Consider the following 20566-nt stretch of genomic DNA (forward strand, 5'->3'; position numbering starts at 1 on the left):
GACAAAAGAATTTAAGTTCTTTGTTGCAGCACCTTGCATGTAGATTGCCTTTCCAAGAGAGACTTCTTTGGTCACAAATCTAGTGTTTTTTCTAGCGTAAAGCAAAGACCTTGTTGTTTATTTTCCAAGTGAATACAGTAATCAAGGCTCTGAAATTTTGGGGGAGCTTTCCCATTGAATAATCAGAGTTCTGATGATTTTGAAGACCTTTCTATGCAACTTTTGTTCTGCTTTATGGTATTTTATGGAACCTTACCATTTTTATGAGTCATCCTGGAAATTCTATAAATTAAAAAGCAAGTAAGTTAAGTAAGTAAATAAGTTAATAAACAAACAAACAAGCAAGCAAGCAAGCAAAATCAATCAATCAATCAAACAAAAGTTGTAGCTGTGTACTGTGTTACCTTAGTTTTATTGAAGGAACAGAATCAAAGGAATCAATGAGAATCACAATAATAACTAAGTAGTACTAAAAAGAGAAACATTATTGACATATATATATATAAATATATATTTTAAATAGTCTACTTTCAAGGCTTATGAGAGTACAGGACTCAGTCTAGTCTACTTTTCCCCATTTGTAAAAAATGATCATGATCCAAATACTCTTCTTTCCTTTCTTTGAATTGGGTGATCCCCTTACTGACCTTAGATGGTGAAGAATTTGCTCCCTCGTGTTTGACAATAATGTCCTTTTAACATTCTTTCTGAAAGCCAAATGCAGGGCTGTTTTATACTAAGCATATTTTTATCAATGTCTATATTTATTTTTTCTTCAGGAATGCATGTCTGGTTCCAAAAGCCACCCACATCCTTCTTTCATGCAGAGCATATATGCACTTGCAGCCTATTCCAGGGAATAATAGGAGAGAGAGAGAGAGAGAGAGAGAGAGAGAAGCCAAGATCTGTCTGCCAGTTGAATATGCTTTCCATTCTTTTGAAATTGATTAAGCTTTTTTCCCTTGTCTTGCCATGATTAAAATTGCATTTAACTGGTTCTTTAAACTAAAGCTTTACTATATGAAGAATACTGAAGTACTGTATCTTGCTGTTTAGACTATTTCAGACCATAACAATCTCACATTCTCCCTTGACACGTCCTGATATTAGTACTAATGCAGAGCTAGCTAGTACTCATGTGTTATATCAGTTTCCCATATAAAGGAAGGAAGGCAACCTTTAACAAGAGAGCTATCGTCTCCCTGTATTGGAAATGCAAGTACTTTCTTTGTCACTTTCTTTTGAAGAGTGTGACGATTGACTTTTCTTCAATAATAGGATAATATAGCTTTCAAGGAAAGTTTTGCAACTTATCCCTGTTGCAGCAGGCCAATGTTCAACATCAGTTTTTAAAAGAAAATATTTATAAAAATGATAGTGGGCGGGTGGGTGGGAGAGAGACTTTTCCAACGAGTGCCCATAACAATGAAGTGCAGTCTGTAAACCCAACATGAAAATGTATTCCTTCCACAAATTTTACCTTAAGGAAATATAATCAGTTTGTTGCACCATCTGAATAATAATTGCAGAATATCTCAAATGGTTAGAAGACATTAAATATATGATCAAGATTTCTCTCCGAATCATTTGTCAGAACTTAGATAATATTTCCTTTTATGTTCTGATATCCTTCTGATAAATAAAGCTATTAATTTTGCATTTGTCAGTGCAGATGACGAAGTTACCTGGATCAGTATAAATCAGATGGGAAGACTGTAGTAAATGTAAAGGAAGGACCATTGTACAATTCATAGAATTTAAATTTTAATGTGAAATATTAAAGGGCTGTATTTGGGGTGGGTTGCTAGTTCTGTTTCATTGTGTTGCCTGTCTCATGTTTCATCATGTTACCTGATCTGATTTTGTGCCATTATATGCTTATCTTTCATTGGCAACTCATACTCCCATGTGGCTCTTGGACTGTGAATTTCTAATGTAAGTTTGCCTATTGTTTCCTCTGTTCCCACCAATCCTTTTGGAAGGAAGTCTAATACATGATTAAGGAAGGATGCAGGAAGGATATGGTTACAAAGTAATTGCATAAGGGTGGCACTGGACATGAAAGTGCCAGGTTAATAACACATGAGAATCTTCCAGTTTCTTCTGGAATCGTAACTGCAAAGTATTATGTTATCTTATAATATCATTACAGTATGTTTTCTGCTTTATTTTGGGGTGAGTAGCTTGTTCATTACCAAAGGCTGTGATGCTAATGGATCATGATCTGGTGATTTGTTTCTCTCTCTGTGTGTGTTTTAAATTATCTGCTTTATGTTCCTTGATTTCAAAAGTAACAAGAAAATAGGATCCTGCCACAAAGCGTACTTATGTATTAAATTTTCCCAGTGAAGAAGAAAAAAAATCATTGATGGGAATGTAAAATATAACTACCTGTAGTTGCAAATAACTTGGCTTTATTAAAATGAAAAATGAAAGTGCTTCCCCAATTCTCACCCTTTATTGTTCTTCCAGCATTTTATTCTGAGTTCTAGTTTAACTGGAAAAAAATTCTAAAATTAATTTTGGAATTGGAATAGGCACAGTTTACACCAGCTCTCAGTTCGTTTCCATTTTCTCTACATTGTGTTACTGATTCCTATGCATGCCTTAATGAAACATTGCAAAAAAGCAGTGTTGGTAGTATCATATGCATGAGTGTTCTTTCAGTGCAGTGTGTTTTACCAATGTGTGCATAGAATCACAGAATTGTTGGATGCTTGCTGGCCATGTAGTCCACCCCCGATTCAATATAGAAACATATTCCAAACAATTGCTTAAAATATCACAAACAAACAAAAACTTTGATACAGCTGCATATACTATCACAGCAAGATTGTCATGCTGGTTTGCAGTGTGTAATTGTTATGGTCTGACAAATCAAGCCATTTAGGTGGAGATAAAAAACACAAGAATTTGGATGCAAATCAAATGAATTATTTTATTAAGGTGGACATTCAGATTGGTAAAGTATAGCAGAGCACACAAATGAAGGAACTGAAGGCTATCAAAACAGATATCCAAACTGTTCTGTTCAAAACATATAGTTTTAAAAAATCACAACAAATCAGTAACTAAGGATTTTAAAAATTAAATGAGAAAGATGGACAGGATTTTGGAAGAATTTATAATATTAACTACGGTTTGAATATACAATGACTTCAAATAATTGCAAATGTTCAAATATTTTTGTTCTGGTCATTTTTCATTGCTTCTTTTCAGATTGTTCAGGAATTTTATTTCTACCATGATTTTATTTTGCTATTAATGCATTGTCTTTTGTCACCATTTTTGGTTTTCATTTTGGTGGGGACTGTGCCAACTTTTACAAGTTGTCTTTCCCCATGATCACCATAGTTGATTTAAAATTTATGGACAGAAGATGGATCATATTCTAGAAATTATAGGTATACTCATCCTAAACAACGGAAGTCTATACTGTAGTTACTGTTGTATCTCAGATCTCATTTTTCTGGGCAAATTTAATAAATGATCATGTAGTCATCACAGGACCGTACAGAAGCAGAGAGTCTGTTAAATGCTCCAAACCAAAACTGGTTAGCACTTTATCAAGCACACTCTGAACTGAATTTGAAACAACCCCAGAGCCAATTAAAAAAAATACTGTAGCATCTTCTTTTGAAGAAGGGCCCCTAGCTCATACCTGGATGCAACATTTTGTCTTCAGTTTCTAAAAATGGTCAAAATTAAGTGCTAGTGCACATCATCTTAATCTGAAGGCAGGTTCTCATTATTTATTTGTTTTATAAATTAACAATAAAAACACAAGAAAAAGTGAAGTGTGATCAGATAGGAAAGAGTTCAGTTGTACAAAATAAAGCATTTTCATTTACATGCTTTAACTGCATTGAATTAACTATTATTGACATAAGCCATTTACACAAACAACATTTATTTTTTCAAATTCCACTCCTATTGATAAATGAAGGATTAAGCTAGAATGCACAATTAATTACAAAATGGGATTCTTTCACTGTATGTTCCATTTTATCAATATGAAAAAATAATACATTACAGATAATCATGTATTCTTTGCATCCCTTATGAAAATAGAATAATATAATAAATCAAGAGTTAGGTTGGTCTAAATTTGTTGCAATTACTTTGGACACTGAATTGGCTTATTGTGTATATTGTAAATTGTAGTCTGTGTAGATATATAAATAAAGATCTCAGACCCAGTACAGTACTACTGTCTCCTGTAACATGGAGTGCATTGGGTTTAATACAGTAAAAAGGTGTATGTACTCTAAGGTTTATTTTTGCTACTTCCATGTTTTTGCCAGCATCTGACATATGAATTCTCCTAATGGATTACTTTCATCTGCTTTGTTTTAAGAGTAATGCTCAATTTCCTGAATTTGTAGGTTGCAATAAAGTCCATCCGTAAGGACAAAATTAAGGATGAACAAGATATGGTTCACATCAGACGGGAGATTGAGATCATGTCATCTCTCAACCATCCTCATATCATCACTATATATGAAGGTTAGTGACTGGTATTTTCATCATCTATATCATTTTTTCATTCAGTACTATGTTTTAATATCCTTTTACATGAGAACCTACCTCTCTAAGAGTGTGACTACACAGTGAGAGAAAATGTAAATTCATTTGTGTTCTCTCATTGTGAAATCACACCAGAGAATTCAAGTCTGTTTCATTTAAGTAGACTTAAATTGAGCACAGAGAGCTACTCCTGTCCTCTGAAGATGCTGGCCACAGAGTCTGACGAAATATTAGGAAGAACAACCTTCAGAACACAGCCAAAGAGCCCAAAAAACCCACAACAACCATTAAATTGAACTGCTTGCAGTTATTCTTACAGCCTGGCAGATGGTGCTGTTCAAAGTAGGCAATGAGCTAGGCTTTTCCTGTCTAGATTGCCAGCTTCCGACTCAGAGCTTTGCTAGTTGAGGAACTAGCAAGGAAAATAAAGAAGAGTCTTGGATACAGGCTTTGCTGGGGAAGTACGTGCTGGTGCTACCCTGTGTGTGCATGTACTAATGAGGCGAGAGGCAAGGGGGACGGTTTCGTGTGTGTGTCCATGCTCACCTCATCCTTTCTGCATTGGTTCAAGTGTTCACATGCTTTATTTGAAGCCAAAGAATTCAACTTTTTAAAGAGTAGAAGAGGCTCGGGAAGAAAAGCTATAAATTGGGGATGTGGGTTCCGGGTTGATTTGCATTTCCCATTATGTCATGTGATCAAGAGAAAAAATTGCAAATCAAACCCATAGTATTTCCCTCATTTTTTCATTAATATGGTTGCCCTCTAAATCTTTTTCTTTCTTTTTTATGGACTTGAGGGCAACAGTGCCTACTAGAAATACCATTAGAGCTCTTCATGCATTGATACAGTGGTGCCTCGCACAACGATTGCTTCATACAACGATGAATTCACACAGCGAGGGTTTTTTTGGAGGAATTTCCCCCATCGTTTAACGATGTTCTCTATGGGGGAATTTCACTTAACGATGTCCCTTTTTGCTCATTTAAAAGTGTCTTAAAATGTTTGAAACCTGTTTTAAATGCTTGGATTCCGTAGTGCACCTTGTGAAACATGTGCAATCTTAATTTGGTTTTGTTCTGAGTCTTCATTAATTTTTGGTGATTTTTTATTTTCCCCATTTAAATCAATTGAATGGACAGTTCAATGCATTTAAATAGGGAAAACAAAAAATTAAGGACAACTCAGAACAACACCAAATTAAGTTTGCATAGGGTTCAGGAGGTGGGCTAACGATTGCAAGCATTTAAAACCTGCTCCAAACACTGTAAGGCACTTTTACAGGAGCGAAAAAGGACTTCGCAAAGCCATTGAAATGTATTGAGTCGGCTTCAATACATTCCAATGGAGGAAACATTGTTTCACTCAACAATGTTTCCTATGGGTTTTTTCACTTAAAGACAGCAATCTGTTCCAATTGGAACGGATTAACCGGTTTTCAATTCATTCCTATGGGAAATGGTGTTTCACAGAACGATGTTTCACACAACATTGATTTTTTTAGAACCAATTAACATCATTGTGTGAGGCACCACTGTACTTGTACTGTATTACAGTAGTAATACAGTACCAGTATTTTCCTAGCTCTTTTAGCTTGCTGGTTTGGTATGGTAAGATACATCAAGTCATTATGCATTATAGAAGTGATCAAAAAGAAAAATAAATGTTTGAATTGCTTTGCTATAGAACACTGGAGAAACTTCATAACAAGAGAATAAGGGGTGAGAGAAGCTTTCCTACCAATGTCTATCATTAGTAACTTTGTAACATTTCTTTACTGCAGCTCTTCTAATTTGCCTGCATAGCCTGGAAAAAATATAGTAGATGGTTGTCACAGCAGACATCTCATTAGAATGCATTTGCCTACAGTGCCATATTCCTCACAGTGCCTTAGCCAGGAAACAGTACAATCAAATCTTGCTACCACTATCTCAGTCTGACCTTAGAGGAATATATGGCAATAATTAAGTACACACTGTTTGATAGGCAGATGGGGTGAGCAACTTGTGGGTCTTCAAAAGTTCTTCCAGGAGGTTCTATGAGTAGCAATACAGAAAAGCAATGTTTCCAAGCTCTGGGATAGGAAATAGAATGGTTAGAACTAGACCAAAGGTGATGTTTGAGGAAGGCAGATTGAAAACTAAGGGATTAGGAGTAAAGGTGCAGTCAGATCCAAGCTCCACTATTTTCACTGGAAATTCACTGGAAACCTAAGTGGTTCTTAGGTTTCAGGCTTTGTTGAGCTATTGGATCTAGATTGGCTTCTGGGTTTTTTTCACCCAGCATGGCACTGCAGCCTGGTGTTGGCCTTAACACCTACAGCTTAGTCTGCCAAGCTTGTCAATGAACCAGAGTGCTGGTGGCACAAGATCCTGTAGCTTTTCTGATCACTCTCTTTCCAGCACCTGGCGTTAACTGATATTTAATAAGCAAAGGTTGCCTTTTATTAAGAATAGAAAACGTCCTTGATGTTTTCTTTTCCTTTCTGAAATGTGGAATATCTGCTAGGATAGGATTCAAGTTGAAAAGAAGAATCATCTTTTAGTTTCTCTTGTTAAGTAGACATGGCACCTGGCATAACTTGTAACACCTTTCTGCTTCAGCCCCACTGATCCATTGAGAGGAGAGGACTTTTCTTAACCTCCACTTGAAGCTTTGCTGGTAAACCTACCTTTTATGTTGATCAGAATTCATAGGTTTAACATTCTGAGAGCGGATACAAATAATTAAAACAAGGAAACCCTTGGAATCATGTTATATTTCACATATTGAGTTATTCAAAAATATGTTTGCTTGGTTGAAAGGAGATGAATATCTGACTTTTCTATTAAGCAAAATCTTAACAAGATCTGGAACCAGAGAAAGGGTGGGGTGCTGTGTCAGCATGTGGGTTGCAAATGGAGCAAATGTTCTAAATGTGGGCTGGAGCTTCCAAAAATCTGTCTCCTGCAAACTTATGCTTTGCCTGTTGTTCTTTAGGTCAATTAAATTACTTAGCAGCCCATGCTTTGGCAGAATTAGGTGTGCTTAAGTATGGTATTTCAGTGCTGTCCCTTACTCTGCATATGATGGAAATATAAACAAAAACAAAACAACACACTTTTCTAAAACTCTTTCATCACCATTTTCTTCATAACAGAACTCATAGCTGTCACGAGTGCAGAACAGTTCTGTTTTACATATCAAATGAAACTTGTACTGTAGTATTTTACATTAATTTTTGAGAGATCTTTCAACCTCTCAGTTTTCATTTGCAATCAGGAGTCTGTGCTTTAAAGAGGAAATCATTATATTTCAATCATCAAATACGATTTGATGTCATACTTCAGGATATCAAAAGTTATGATAGGAATATTGCCAAGTTGGATGGAAAACTGACATTCAATAGAGAAATATCACATTTTACTTGTAGAGTGTCTGTTTTACAAGCAACTTAGTTTAATCTATTCTAGGATCTTTCCTTGCTGATTCATCAATCACTGTTTGTTTATATTTTTGACAAAGTTTAAGGCAGAATTCAGTAACCAGTAGTCAGTAGCACAGTGATCCCCAAATCTGGATCCAAAGACGTTGTTAGTGCACAATTTCCATACTGTCTAGGGATACTATTGTAGTTGGACAACATTCAGAGATTCATGTTTGGAAACCACTATACAGTACTGGTATGATCAAACTGTCTTCTCCTCTACCTTTCATCTCCTTCTGGGGCTTGTATTCTGAAGCCAGTTTTGGAGATGGAAGAGGGGGGATTGTCTCCCCCCCCCCATTCTAATGACCAAAGTAATCATATAGGGGAATAGCCCATTAGATCCCAGCCAGTTTTCCTGAAAAGACAAAATAGAATAATTTGGTTAGTTCAGGAAGAAGCAAACAATTTCAGTTACTATTTGCAATATAGCTTCATGATGCTGATCAGGAAAAACAAAGAGGAAGCAAACATTTGAAAAGCTGCAATTGCTACGCTTATCTGGCGCTGTAGCAGCAATCTTGAGAGCTAGGTGCTAGAAATGAACTCACCAATTAAATTCTATTACTGTACCTGGAAAATAGATTTGTTGGACTTAAACTATTGAGACCTTATCAGACAGAACCTTGAGAGAAATATCTTTCCCCCCCCCCCATGTTCTTACCCTCCCATCACTCACTGAGGCCATAGGTTGAAGAAACGATGGAGCTATTTCTACATTGGTGTAATCTGGCCCTACTCAAATCCTAAAGTGGTAGAAAGTGAAACTAGGAATACTTCTTTTTCCGGCCAAGAAGCTGAGCTGTGTAGTTGGATATATAGCTAGAGCAAGCCTTCCTTTTTGCCACCTAGTTCTAAACAAAGCTCCTAATTTGGAGAGGGTATCATTTCTAAAACATATTGCCTTCTCACTTCATTTTTCCCAAAGACATATATATCCAGTCTAGAGATAACCTTGTCTTTTTTTTCTTTCCAAATTTGGAGTGATTAAGATAGGATACCAGGAAGATTAAAAAAAAGAGTAGAAGAAAGAAACAAAAAGTGGTAATAATAATTTCATATTGAAACATCGGATTGAAGGTTGATCCTTCAGTGGAATCACTGGAGCCTAATGTTTTATGAAAGCAGCTTGTGATTGGCATTGTTAGAGTGTCTCTTTCTGAAATGTTGAGGTGAAGCACCCTTCCTCTCCCAGTGTACAAGCTGCCCTTGCTAATTGATGAATGCAATGAGTTTTGCTAGTGTGAGTGCTATTCTTTCACTGGAAGATGTTTATATCAGGATTCAAAACATGTGCTTCCCTTAAACAGGATACATGTTTTGGTATCCTTTTGACCTTGTTTGGCTAAAGGTGATTAACCTCTGCGTTTATCAACTTAGTGTCAACACAAACCACCCGTTTTCAATGGTAGCCAAATCCACATGTATGTAAACAAGCTTTCTAGTTTCAGAATTCTTTTTGTAACTTGATCAAAATGAATTTATCTCCTGCATTATCTGCAAGAATCAGACCCTAGTTTGGAGTCAGAAGAAATTCCATCCTCTCCACAGGATTGTAATTGGCAGACTTTTGCTACAGCTGGAAGGGAAGTGCTTTCAAGTAATTTTTAAAGACTGGGTGGATTAAGCTGACTTTTCCAGAAGTGTTCTGATTTTCAATGCATAAATTTTAACTTAAAAAAAACCAAAGACTTTACTGACCTCCTTTTTTTTACCCTTTCCTCTCCAAAAGCCTCTGTTCAACAGTTAAATCTTTTGAGCGGAAGCATTATTCTGGGGACATAATAACTTCAGAAGAAAACCCATCTGGCAATACTTTCCACAGGTTTAAAACCTGAGGAGAATATGTGGAGATGCTTATCCATTAAAGGCTTGCTAGCAAAATAAAGTAAATTAAGAATGCTTCTAGAAAATTAGATCCCAGAGTTTCTAATCAAAAGACACTATGCAGCCATTCCATCTTGCTCTACTTAATAGTGTTCAGTAGTCCCCCCCCCCCCCCAGGAACAAATAGTTAAACACAGACGAGTTACAAGTGAAAGATGTTTACCCCATCTCCCATCTTTATCCCATACAGTGAAAGCCTCAGAAATAGCCCAAGTTTTTGTAAGAAGTGCAAAGCTTAGAAATAATGAATTAGAGATAAGGTAGATTCCTTTTGATTAAAAAGACAAAATGAAGTTACATTTAAAAAGTAGCACAATAAATAGGGGAAAAATTACTAATTTATTATAGGAGGAGGGCAACATGTGGTTTGTAGGCCATATAAGGTTCCTATGGCATTTTTATAGCTCCCTGATTATCCCAGAGCCTCCCCAGTGAAAAAACTAAAATACACGTATTGCCAAAAAAGGCATATTTCCACCCCTGGAATCCTCCAGAAGACAATATGGAATCCTCCAAGATCTACACAATAAAAAAGAGATGTTTGTAAAATGTCAATTACTGACCAGTTCCAGTGTGCCCCATGATGGGGTCTGAGCAGGAACGTGGATCCCGACTTACAGAGATTGCCTACTGGTACCTCTTAAAGTCACTTTTCAAGGGCATCTAGTGGCATTTTAGAGACATTTTGAAGGGTTTTTTCCAGGTTTCAAGCCATTATTTTATCAATCCTATAAGCTGTTTTCTTTTTCCAGAAAAGGTAATGAAAAACAGCAAAAATGAATGTGTATGTCCCATGATAGTGTCTAAAGGCACCTAATATAGCAACTTAGTTTGTAACCAAAAATAGAAATATATCCTGTTTTTTGGAAAACTGGAAAAAATGTGTTGATGTGTCAATTTCTAGCACTTTTTAACGTGTTATGATGTTTATTGAATCAGTTTGAATTTTGCTACATCTGTGGACTTCACTAGAGAGATCACAGATGCTACGTTTGAGGCTATTAGTTCAATAGGCCCTGCTGTACTCAAATGTGTGATGGTTGGACTTTGTTTGGCAACTTATTTTAACCAAAGGATTTTAACCAAAGGGACACTCCAGTTCTCTCTTCTTTAGAGAGTGGTTCCCAACCTTGGGTCCCCAGGTGTTCTTCGACTCAGTTCCCAGAAGCCTTCACCACCAGCCATGCCAGCCAGGGTTTCTGGGAGTTGCAGTCCAATAACATCTGGGTTACTCAGCGTTGGAAACCATTGTTGTAGGAAAATTGTTAGGCGTAAGTTGCTACAATACTTTTTGCTAAAGAAATATTATAATTTTTTAAAATGTGACATAGGTGTGAAATCTTTCAGAAAATGTCTCCTGAGCATTAAACCTCAGAAGGAAGTAAAGAATACATGAGTGTCTTGTATGCCTGATAACCATACCCCAAAACCTAAAGACTCATAAACATTCATGAGTTAAATGTGCAGATACAAGCTGTTGCAACGTGGACATTGACACACTGTTGAGAGAAGAGCTTCAGCTGGTGTGCTTCTACTGTCAATGCATGCACTTTCTTAGATCATACGTGGAAATGGCCATGTCAATCTGTTGTAGAAAAACAGTAAAGAATCTTTTGATGCCTTAAAGGCTAATGGGTTTTATTTGGCACAAACATCTATGGGCATCAGCCCACTTCACCAAGTGAAGATTGTGTTTGAATGCAGTGGACTGTAGTCCACAAACGTCCGTGCTAAATACAACTTGCTAGACATTAAGATTCCACAAGATCCTTTGTTATTTTTAATCATAAAGGAACACTTTGAATGTTGATATGACAACTCTGGAATTGCTAGGAGGGGAAACACATTATGGATTTTCTTTTCAGGCATTGAACACAAACAAAACTAATAATCAGAATTATCTCAGGTGCTTGTTTGGGTGTTATTTCATAGTATTCTGTATTTTATCTGTTTTGAATAATTCCTGACTCTCATAAATATAATGAAGAAAAGTCTTCCTGGCTACAATGAAGCGCTAGAATGAAAACACTGATACACAAGTATCCTTAAATACTGTGGAATGGTATTAAATCTTTACAGACACAACAATTTTAATAGCTTCCAGCTTAATCCACAAACCTGGCCTAGATCATGCTGGTACAAAGAAGTTTTTTCATGCTTGATTTGATTGAATTACTAGTTCCATTGACAATTCTTCCTAAGGTTGTGCTTTAATTTAAATGTTTTAAAATTCAATGTAGTGGATTATTTTTGTTTCTTCAAGATTTTGAAGTTTTATATGTCATTTAATCAAGCTTAAATGATCAATGTAATATGTAGAGCCAGTGTGGGTAATTATAGTCAATCAGATGATTTTGGATTTCAACTTTCTTTATTCTTTACCATTGGCTGTGTTGGGTAATGTTGATGGGGTTGTAGATCAAACATATCTACAAGACCTTAGGTGCCCACTCCTGTTTTAAAGCAAAGACCTAGAAATATTTACCACACCTATCTAAAGCAGGAAACTGATGTTAATGGTAACCTGGAAGAGGAGAAATTGGCCTTCTTAGTGGTTGCTCCCAGGCTTTGGAATGCACTGCTCCCAGGCTTTGGAAGCAAGGTTTGCCCCTTCTCTCTTGTCCTTCCATCGTCAGGCTTTTAATCATCCAGTGTTTCAGGAAAGCTTTATTAAATTTAGAGATTATGCGTTTTTAAAAAGTTTTAAATTGTTTAAGATTAAAGCCAAGATTAAAAACAACAGATTGTTTTCAATTTTAGTTTTAATTTTGATTTTAATTGTTTTTATATGGTATTTTAATACTGGTGATTGCTATATAATTTTAGTTATTGTGAGCTGACCTGCGAAAAAGGCGGCATATAAATAATATCTGTCTATCTGTCTATCTGTCTATCTATCTATCTATCTATCTATCTATCTATCTATCTATCTATCTATCTATCTATCTATCTATCTATCTATCTATCTATCTAAAGAGTCACAGCTTTTTTCACTCAGAATTGCTTTAAAGTCTTGATTTCATAAACAAGAAAATACTGCCTCAATCACTTACAGTACAGTATCTGCAACTTAACCAGCTTTTGTTTCTAATTACAGTACAGGCTATTTCTGATGTCAGTTTCTAGCCTGAGTAGATGGTATGCAATACGCTTAAGATAATAATTGTTTTCAAATATTAAACAAGAACAATTATTCTTCTTTAACTAAGTTTTTTTTTAAAAAATCTTACGATTTTTCTGAATGAAAAGAGTATACTATGTTGCATTCCTAAAATTGAAGACAAACTCACTTGCTGCTTTGATTTGGCTGACCTTTAATAAAAGAGCACTTTGTATCATTGCAAAGGTACTTCTGTCTGCTGCTGTAAGGAGGGTAATAAAAATACCACTTTATGGAAAGACACCAGATGGAAGGAATGTCAACACACTGGAACTAATTTAAGAGATTGCTCTGATATAGAGCAAAGGCATGAGGAGAATTCACATGGTTCCAGTGTGAAGAGATTGGCTGCTTCTCTTAAAACAATAAACTAAAATTCTTATCCTGGGGTTACATGTAAATGGAAAGCAGTCAGCCCTTAAAGTGGATGTCCATTAAAAAAAAAACATTGTATGACTGTGCTTCTCAGTTTTACATTAGAATCCCAGAAATGTAAAAATAAAATGGAATGTGTGTTTACCTGTTATTCTGTCTTGTAAAGATCTGGGTGATATGTAAAAGATCCTGGCAAAATAGTTTGAAACTTTTTTTTTTGTTTTTCTTAGCTTTCAGTCATCAATGTACACAGTCTGGTTTCATCTTTTCATATAAAACATTTTTTGAGGATCTGTTTTTCCATGCCTCACAAGATTTTCTTCTTTTTGATGAGCCAGTATATTTATGAGAAAGATATTATGCCTCACTGGGTGTGGTAAATCCTAGAATTCTGGACATACAGATGAGTAGGAAGTCTCTGTATCGGCATTTTCTATATCTGCCTCCTTTTTTCTTTTTTCGTTCCATTAAGTTTTAGAGTTCTGTATCATTTTGAGCTTTGATCATTTCAAGCCTTCTAAAAATAGTTAAATAGACGGAGTAAACATAGGGGTGACATAATAGTTCAGCTGTGATAGAGAATAATAGCTTGAGAAAAATAATGGTACAAAATGACCTTCCTTCTAAGTTTTACATTATAGCTGAGTGAAATCCCAAGTCAAAAGACATATTTAGATAGCCAGAACCAAGAAATAAATAGCAACTCTTTTTCTTTCAGTCTCTCTCTCTCTCTCTCTCACACACACACACACACACACACATTCTTGCACACAAATATCAGAATAAATAAATTTGTTCTTAAAATTATGGATGAAAGTAAATATTTTTGTTTAAAATAAATACTTTATTCTAATTGCACAAAGACCTAATTGCATTTTGAAAAAGTTCATGGCTTTTGAAAGTGCCTGTATACATCACATTCTGTTGGGCAGCAGCATTTTTTTCACACCTGCTGAATTAAATGTAATCTCATTAATTTTATCATCAAAATTCAATCTCGTTATTTTTGCCTTTTAAATTGAGAAAAGTAGTATTCATATTCTAGTATAGTTCTCTTGGTTTTATAGTACAACTCTATCCGAGTTGTTATATGCTTTTTGGTGATATTTATGAAAATTAGGAGTTTGATTCTCTGCTGTGCTTTGCAGGAGAAGAGCCATCCTGTGTAGTTTTGGGCAAGCTACACAATCCCAGAGCACCTTCAGAAGAATGGTAGACCACTTCTGAGTACTCTGTATCTAGATCAGTGCTTCCTAACCATGGGTTCCCAAATGTTCTTGGACAACTCCCAGAAATCCTGGTCAGCACAGCAAGTACTGAAAGCTTCTGGGAGTTTTAGTCCAAGAACATCTGGGGCCCCAAGATTGGAGACCACTGATCTAGAGGATCCTGGAAGAGGATTATGTGGACAAAATCAGAATCAGAGACAGTTGGACGGCATATAATAATTATTGTTATGAGCCCTCAAGTTGCTTCTAATTTATTGTGACTTTATGAATTGGTGACCTCCAGTAGGTCCTATCATCAACAGACCTGCACAGTTCTAATAAATTCAAGGCTGTATGTTCCTTTATTGAGTCAATCCATTTATTATGGATTATTATTATGTAATTATTATATGAATTTCAACCAGGGCTGCAACAAGTTATTTTGGTCAGATAAATTGTTGCATCTTTACTCATATTTATATATATATATATATATATATATATATATATATATATATATATATTTTTTTTTTTTTTTTCCTCCAAAAATACTGTACTGCAGGATTCATTTTCAAAGAACATTAGATGAAGATTTAAGTGGCAGAAAGGGCCATTGGAGATAGAAACAGCTTTGTAAGTGAAACAGGATAATGGAGGACTTCTTTAGGGATTGAATGTAGGACACTGTGTGAAATATTCAGGAACCTAAAGGTTGGAGCAAGTATGCCAAGGAATCAGAACCAAGGCAGGAGTTAGAGACAAAGGATGCAGCACAGCCAGGAAGACCATTGTTGCTCAGGAAAAGTTCTAGGAAAGGAAAGGAAATTCATTTGGCTAGCTTGAGAGGATGGAACCAGTTCAGATACTGAGAACCTTTGAAAACCTGGGGGCACTCTTCAAACATTAGGTCTAGTGGCTTGCCAGCTGCATGTAGAGTTCATGATTCCTGATGGAAGGACCACATTACTAAAATAGGGCAGTGTTATAGACTGGTCCTAATTGTATCTCCTTCTGCGTAATCTCAGAATTCCTTATTTGAGGGGAAATAATTTGTAGTTTTGTTACAAGGAAATAACTCTGTAAAGCAATTTTTTTCAGAAGTTACGGCGTCTATGAAAAAAAAGGCAAGCAGATTCATCATTATGAATCATGTGTCATGCAGCGTAGTCACTAACATCTTGATGCTGGAGTATGTACAATGAAATGATGTTTCTTTGTCTGGCATTTCAATTTTACCAAGCTAAAAAGCCAAATATATGTTCCTTATTAAATTTATTTCTGTGTAATAGGTGCTGGCTACAGCTATACAGAACTGCTTTAGAAACTGGCCTAACGTTAGAATAATGTGTATTAGTCTCTTTGGATATAAATGAAATGCTCTAAAATATACAGTGAACCAGTAAATCCAAATTGTTCTATTGAATAAATCAGTCCATCAGCAGCTTCAATTAGAGGGAACTATATTTATTTGTCTCTTTATTCCTGTAAGAAACACTCTACTGCACCTAAATACATTTATCTTATTGTTTAGGCACATTAAAAACATGTCTCAATGTGTGTTAAAAATACAACATTACATGATCAATGCTGTCCTATGGTGATACATATGTTTACATGGTAGTGTTTCTTTGAACAATGATCTTTTGGACAAAGAACAATAGCTAGGTTGCTATGCATGTACTGCTTCGCGTAAATGAAATTTAATCATTGGCATCACCAGTTGAAGAATTTGAAATAGCAGGTCCAATAAGATGTACATATATGCCAGAAACTTTCAGCTGTTGTTGCTAATCAAGATAGATAAATAGACAAGTAAATGTAGGGAGTTCTTCATAGAGTCTTACCTACAGTGACTTGAACTGTATTTGGTAAATAAAGCACTCTAGTAAATAAGAGATTGCATTAATGTGCTTCAGTGATTATAGATAACCAAATTTGATTCTGTCAATATCAGTTGATTCTTGTGTCTTTACAGTATTTCAGTATTGATTTGTTATAAACGGTGCCTTTCTGGTTATAAGGGCCTTTCTTATGTAAGAAGACCATTTTAATAATATTAATGCCTTCTTAGAGTACTCAGAATATCAGCTTTGGAGAGGATGATATAATGTAATCGTCCACAGCAGCTCATATAGTTTCCAAAGTTTATTGTTAATGAGAATGAAGTCACCGGAATAAATCAGTGCTTCATCAGCAGTTAGGCAACCAACTGCTCAGCAGCCAGAGTTTATCTGACTGCTTACTAATTCCATTCCAATACAAGCACATGCAATCTCTCTCTCTCTCTCTCTCTCTCTCTCTCTCTCTCTCTCTCTCTCCACACACACACACACACACACACACACACACACACACACACACAAGATGACACATCTGCCACAGAGTCCAATTTTTTCAGTGTTGCTACAGTATTTGTTTTATATACCGCCTTACTTCTGGTAAGGGGAACTATTTCCTCTTTCTACAAAAATTGCAGGAAACGCATGCCTTGCATATGAAGATGACATACAGTACCTGGGCTTGTAGTACAGTACTCATGTTTTCCCCATTTATGACTGCATGGCCTAGAAGAGAACAGCTTCAGTTTTTATTTGGCCTCATTTTCATTCTCAGTTGGGACTCCTTATAGACCAGGTTCCAGTCAAGCATGTTGGGAGTGCATTAAATGTTATTTCTACAATACTTCCTATAGCCAATGTAAGCCACTTAAGACCTTTCTATGCTTTACGAACCATTAGCATTCATCTTATTGCTACTAGCTGTACTTCTCTTTTTGGTTGTTATTTCTTAATGAGAAAAGCAAGTGACAAAAGAAAAAATGTATAAGAACAAGAGAGAGGAAGGAAACAAAATGCACAAGTCCAGATATCAGTACATTCCTGAGTTTAAAAAAAAACAGTTTGAAGATTGCCTGTCTGCCTTTACCAGCATTAACGTGCTGTACATCTGCTGGACTACAATTATCCTTTGAAATTCACTTTTCTTTAAATTATGTGATAGATGTACCAGCCCCCCCCCCCCCAAAAAAAACCCACATCAGAGTGCAGACACAACATGTATTTTGTAATAAATAAATGTCTGCTGTGTGATATGTTAAAAAAATACACATTTTGCAGGGTTTTTAAAAAAGTACACAGAAACAGCATAGAATGAATTTACCAATAAACATGTGAAGCTGAAGGAGGCCAGAAACAGATGGATCTATTCATTCCTGCAAGGGGGAAATGGAGGCTGCAGTAGAGTGGAAATTACTAGGACAGTGGTAATGTGCTCCTTGGTTTCAGAGTTGATCATGTGTGTTTCAGTGTCTTTAATTCTTAAACCTATTGAATTAAAAGTGCAGAGGTTTTTTTTAATCTGCAGTATTTGAGAACAAAGATAAGATTGTGATCATCATGGAGTATGCAAGCAAAGGTGAATTGTATGATTATATCAGTGAAAGGCGAAGGCTGAACGAGAGGGAAACAAGACACTTCTTCCGGCAAATTGTCTCTGCTGTGCATTACTGCCACAAGGTGAGCAAAACGCTTGAGCCACATTATCACACAAGTGTGTTTATAGTGTTGTGTTGTTTTGTATTGTATGTTGCTGTGTATTGTGGACTGAGAATCAAGATTATTTCATGGTTGTTTCATTTCAGCTGAAATGTGACTTTACGGTATCTTCTTTATTCGTACATATCATGCTAAAACAAATCCTTGTCCTTCCATAGTGTTTACATATATTCTTTCTATAGTGTTTACATATATTTTATATACATTTTAAGTGTGTTATATTCTTGCCCTCATTGCAGTGCCATCAGTTATTTCAAATATACATACTGTGTTTGGCAGGAAGCATACCTTCATACAAAAGAGCTACAGATCAGGGCTGTAGCAAAAGGGAATGCATTAAGGTCCTTCCCTGAATTTAATGGTAAACAAATCCATGCTATAAATTCTTTCATATGAATTAAAATTGTGAAATGAGTTTTTAAAAAGACTTTTAAAATCCTTTAAAATGCAGAACTCCCTTTAAAAGAAGGATGTATCTAGCTAAGTACTAAAGGAAACTTAAAAATGTTAATGGTAAATTCCCCATTAAGAATCATCTTAAGTGATGTTTGTCTTTAAAGAATAGAGATTGCAGATCTTCCTATGTTACAACACAGAAAATTAGATTTATGTATGCTTTGATTTTAACCAAGTTGTGATATGGGCTTACAGGCATGTGAAAAATGAAGTACACCCTTTTGAATTCCACAGTTTTATGTATTAGGACATAATAAAAATCATCTGGTCCTTAGCAGAACGGAAAATTAGGTAAATACAACCTTAGATGACCAAACTGGGTCATGCAAGAGGACAGTGATGCCAAGCACACCAGCAAATCTACAACAGAATAGATGAAAAAGAAAAGAATCTTCAAAGTCCAGACCTCAACCCAATTGAAATGTTGTGGCAGGACTTTAGGAGAACTGTGCATAAATAAATGCCTGCAAACCTCAGTGAACTGAATAAATGTTGCAAAGAAGAGTGGGCCAAAATTCCTTCACAATTATGTGAGAGACTGATAAAGAGACAGAAAAGAATTACTTGAGGTTATTGCTGCTGAAGGTGGTTCTACAAGCTATTGAATCGTAAGGTGTACTTAGTTTTTCACACAACGTATCCATTTTGGCTTTATTTTCTGTTAAATAAATCATGACATTGTATAGTATGTTATATGTTATTGTTTACCTGAGGTTGTATTTACCTGATTTTCAGACCTGCTAAGGACCAGATTATTTTTATTATGTCCTGATATGCAAAACCATAGAATTCAAAGAGGTTGTACTTTCTTTTTCACATGACTATATCTTGTTAGGTCTCCAACATTTGAAAACCAAAGCAGTCTTATAGGGATATACAGTACTGTAACTTCTCATACCTGAAAGGCCAGAGATTTGAAGAGCCTGTTTTTTTCCAAGGACTAACTTAACAGTGAGAGCGAAAGAGAAAAAGGGAAAGAGAAATGTTTTCTGGAGCTAGGAAAAATATGTTACTTTCACACAGTGAGGGGAGGAATGGGGTTGGAATTAAGTTCCGAAAGGAGTCCCCCTGCTGTTTTACAGGCTTTGTGGGAGGATAGATTCCAGTCATTCTTCCCTTAACCACACAGCAAGTGACTAATACATCTCCTGTCACTAGTTACTAGGCTGCAAGTGTTATGACTGAAGTGTAAATGGAAAGACCACCCTGATGGCTTGCTTCTTTTATCCATCAAATATTAAGCCCTCCCACAACTTCTCCTTTGTGTCCATTCTTATATTTCCCCCTCTTCTTGTTTCAGAATGGTGTTGTCCATAGGGATCTAAAACTGGAAAATATTCTTCTTGATGATAACTGTAATATTAAGGTAAATTTTTTTCTTTTGTGTCAACTACTATTGTCAGAGAAACCACTGTAAAACCTGGTACACATCTGTATAATGCCATACAGAGATAATTTTTGTTGTTGTGTCATCTATAGACTACTCTGTGCTCATTGTTTTAAGCTGTCATGCTGATGCAACAACTAACACAACAAATTAGGTTCCGCGCTCCACAACTTTCCTGTGCTACAACATGGTTTGTGTAATTTCCTGCTTGGCTCTCAAAAACTTGCACATACTGTATTTTTTGCACCATAAGACGCACTTTTTCTCCAAAAAACCATGGGGGGAAGTGTGTGCGTCTTATGGAGCGAATACTGTCCCTCCCATGCCACCATCGCTGGCTTCTGAGGCCTCCGGAGGCCTTAGAAGGCCCTGCGGGGGCCCCCCAGGCCACTATCACTGGCTTCTGATGCCTCCGGAGGCCTCAGAAGGCCCCGTGGGGGTCCCCACCACCACCATCGCTGACTTCTGAGGACCTCGGGGAGGCTTTGGACCGGTAAGATGCTGCTTTTTACTTCTTTAAAAAATGTTCTGGGTGGGTTTTGGAGG

General features: G+C 36.1%; 1 protein-coding gene across 1 annotated transcript in view; it reads left to right on the plus strand.

Annotated features, from left to right (window-relative positions):
- Positions 1 to 20566, plus strand: part of NUAK1 (NUAK family kinase 1) — a 62301-nt gene that overhangs the window by 24038 nt on the left and 17697 nt on the right. Inside the window, exons 2-4 of the mRNA XM_020803644.3 lie at positions 4386 to 4506; positions 17987 to 18138; positions 19934 to 19999. Coding sequence (XP_020659303.2) covers positions 4386 to 4506; positions 17987 to 18138; positions 19934 to 19999 — 339 coding nt within the window. The remainder of the gene's footprint in view (positions 1 to 4385; positions 4507 to 17986; positions 18139 to 19933; positions 20000 to 20566) is intronic.

This window comes from Pogona vitticeps, chromosome 5 (assembly GCF_051106095.1).
Source record: "Pogona vitticeps strain Pit_001003342236 chromosome 5, PviZW2.1, whole genome shotgun sequence".
Taxonomy (NCBI): Eukaryota; Metazoa; Chordata; class Lepidosauria; order Squamata; family Agamidae; genus Pogona; species Pogona vitticeps.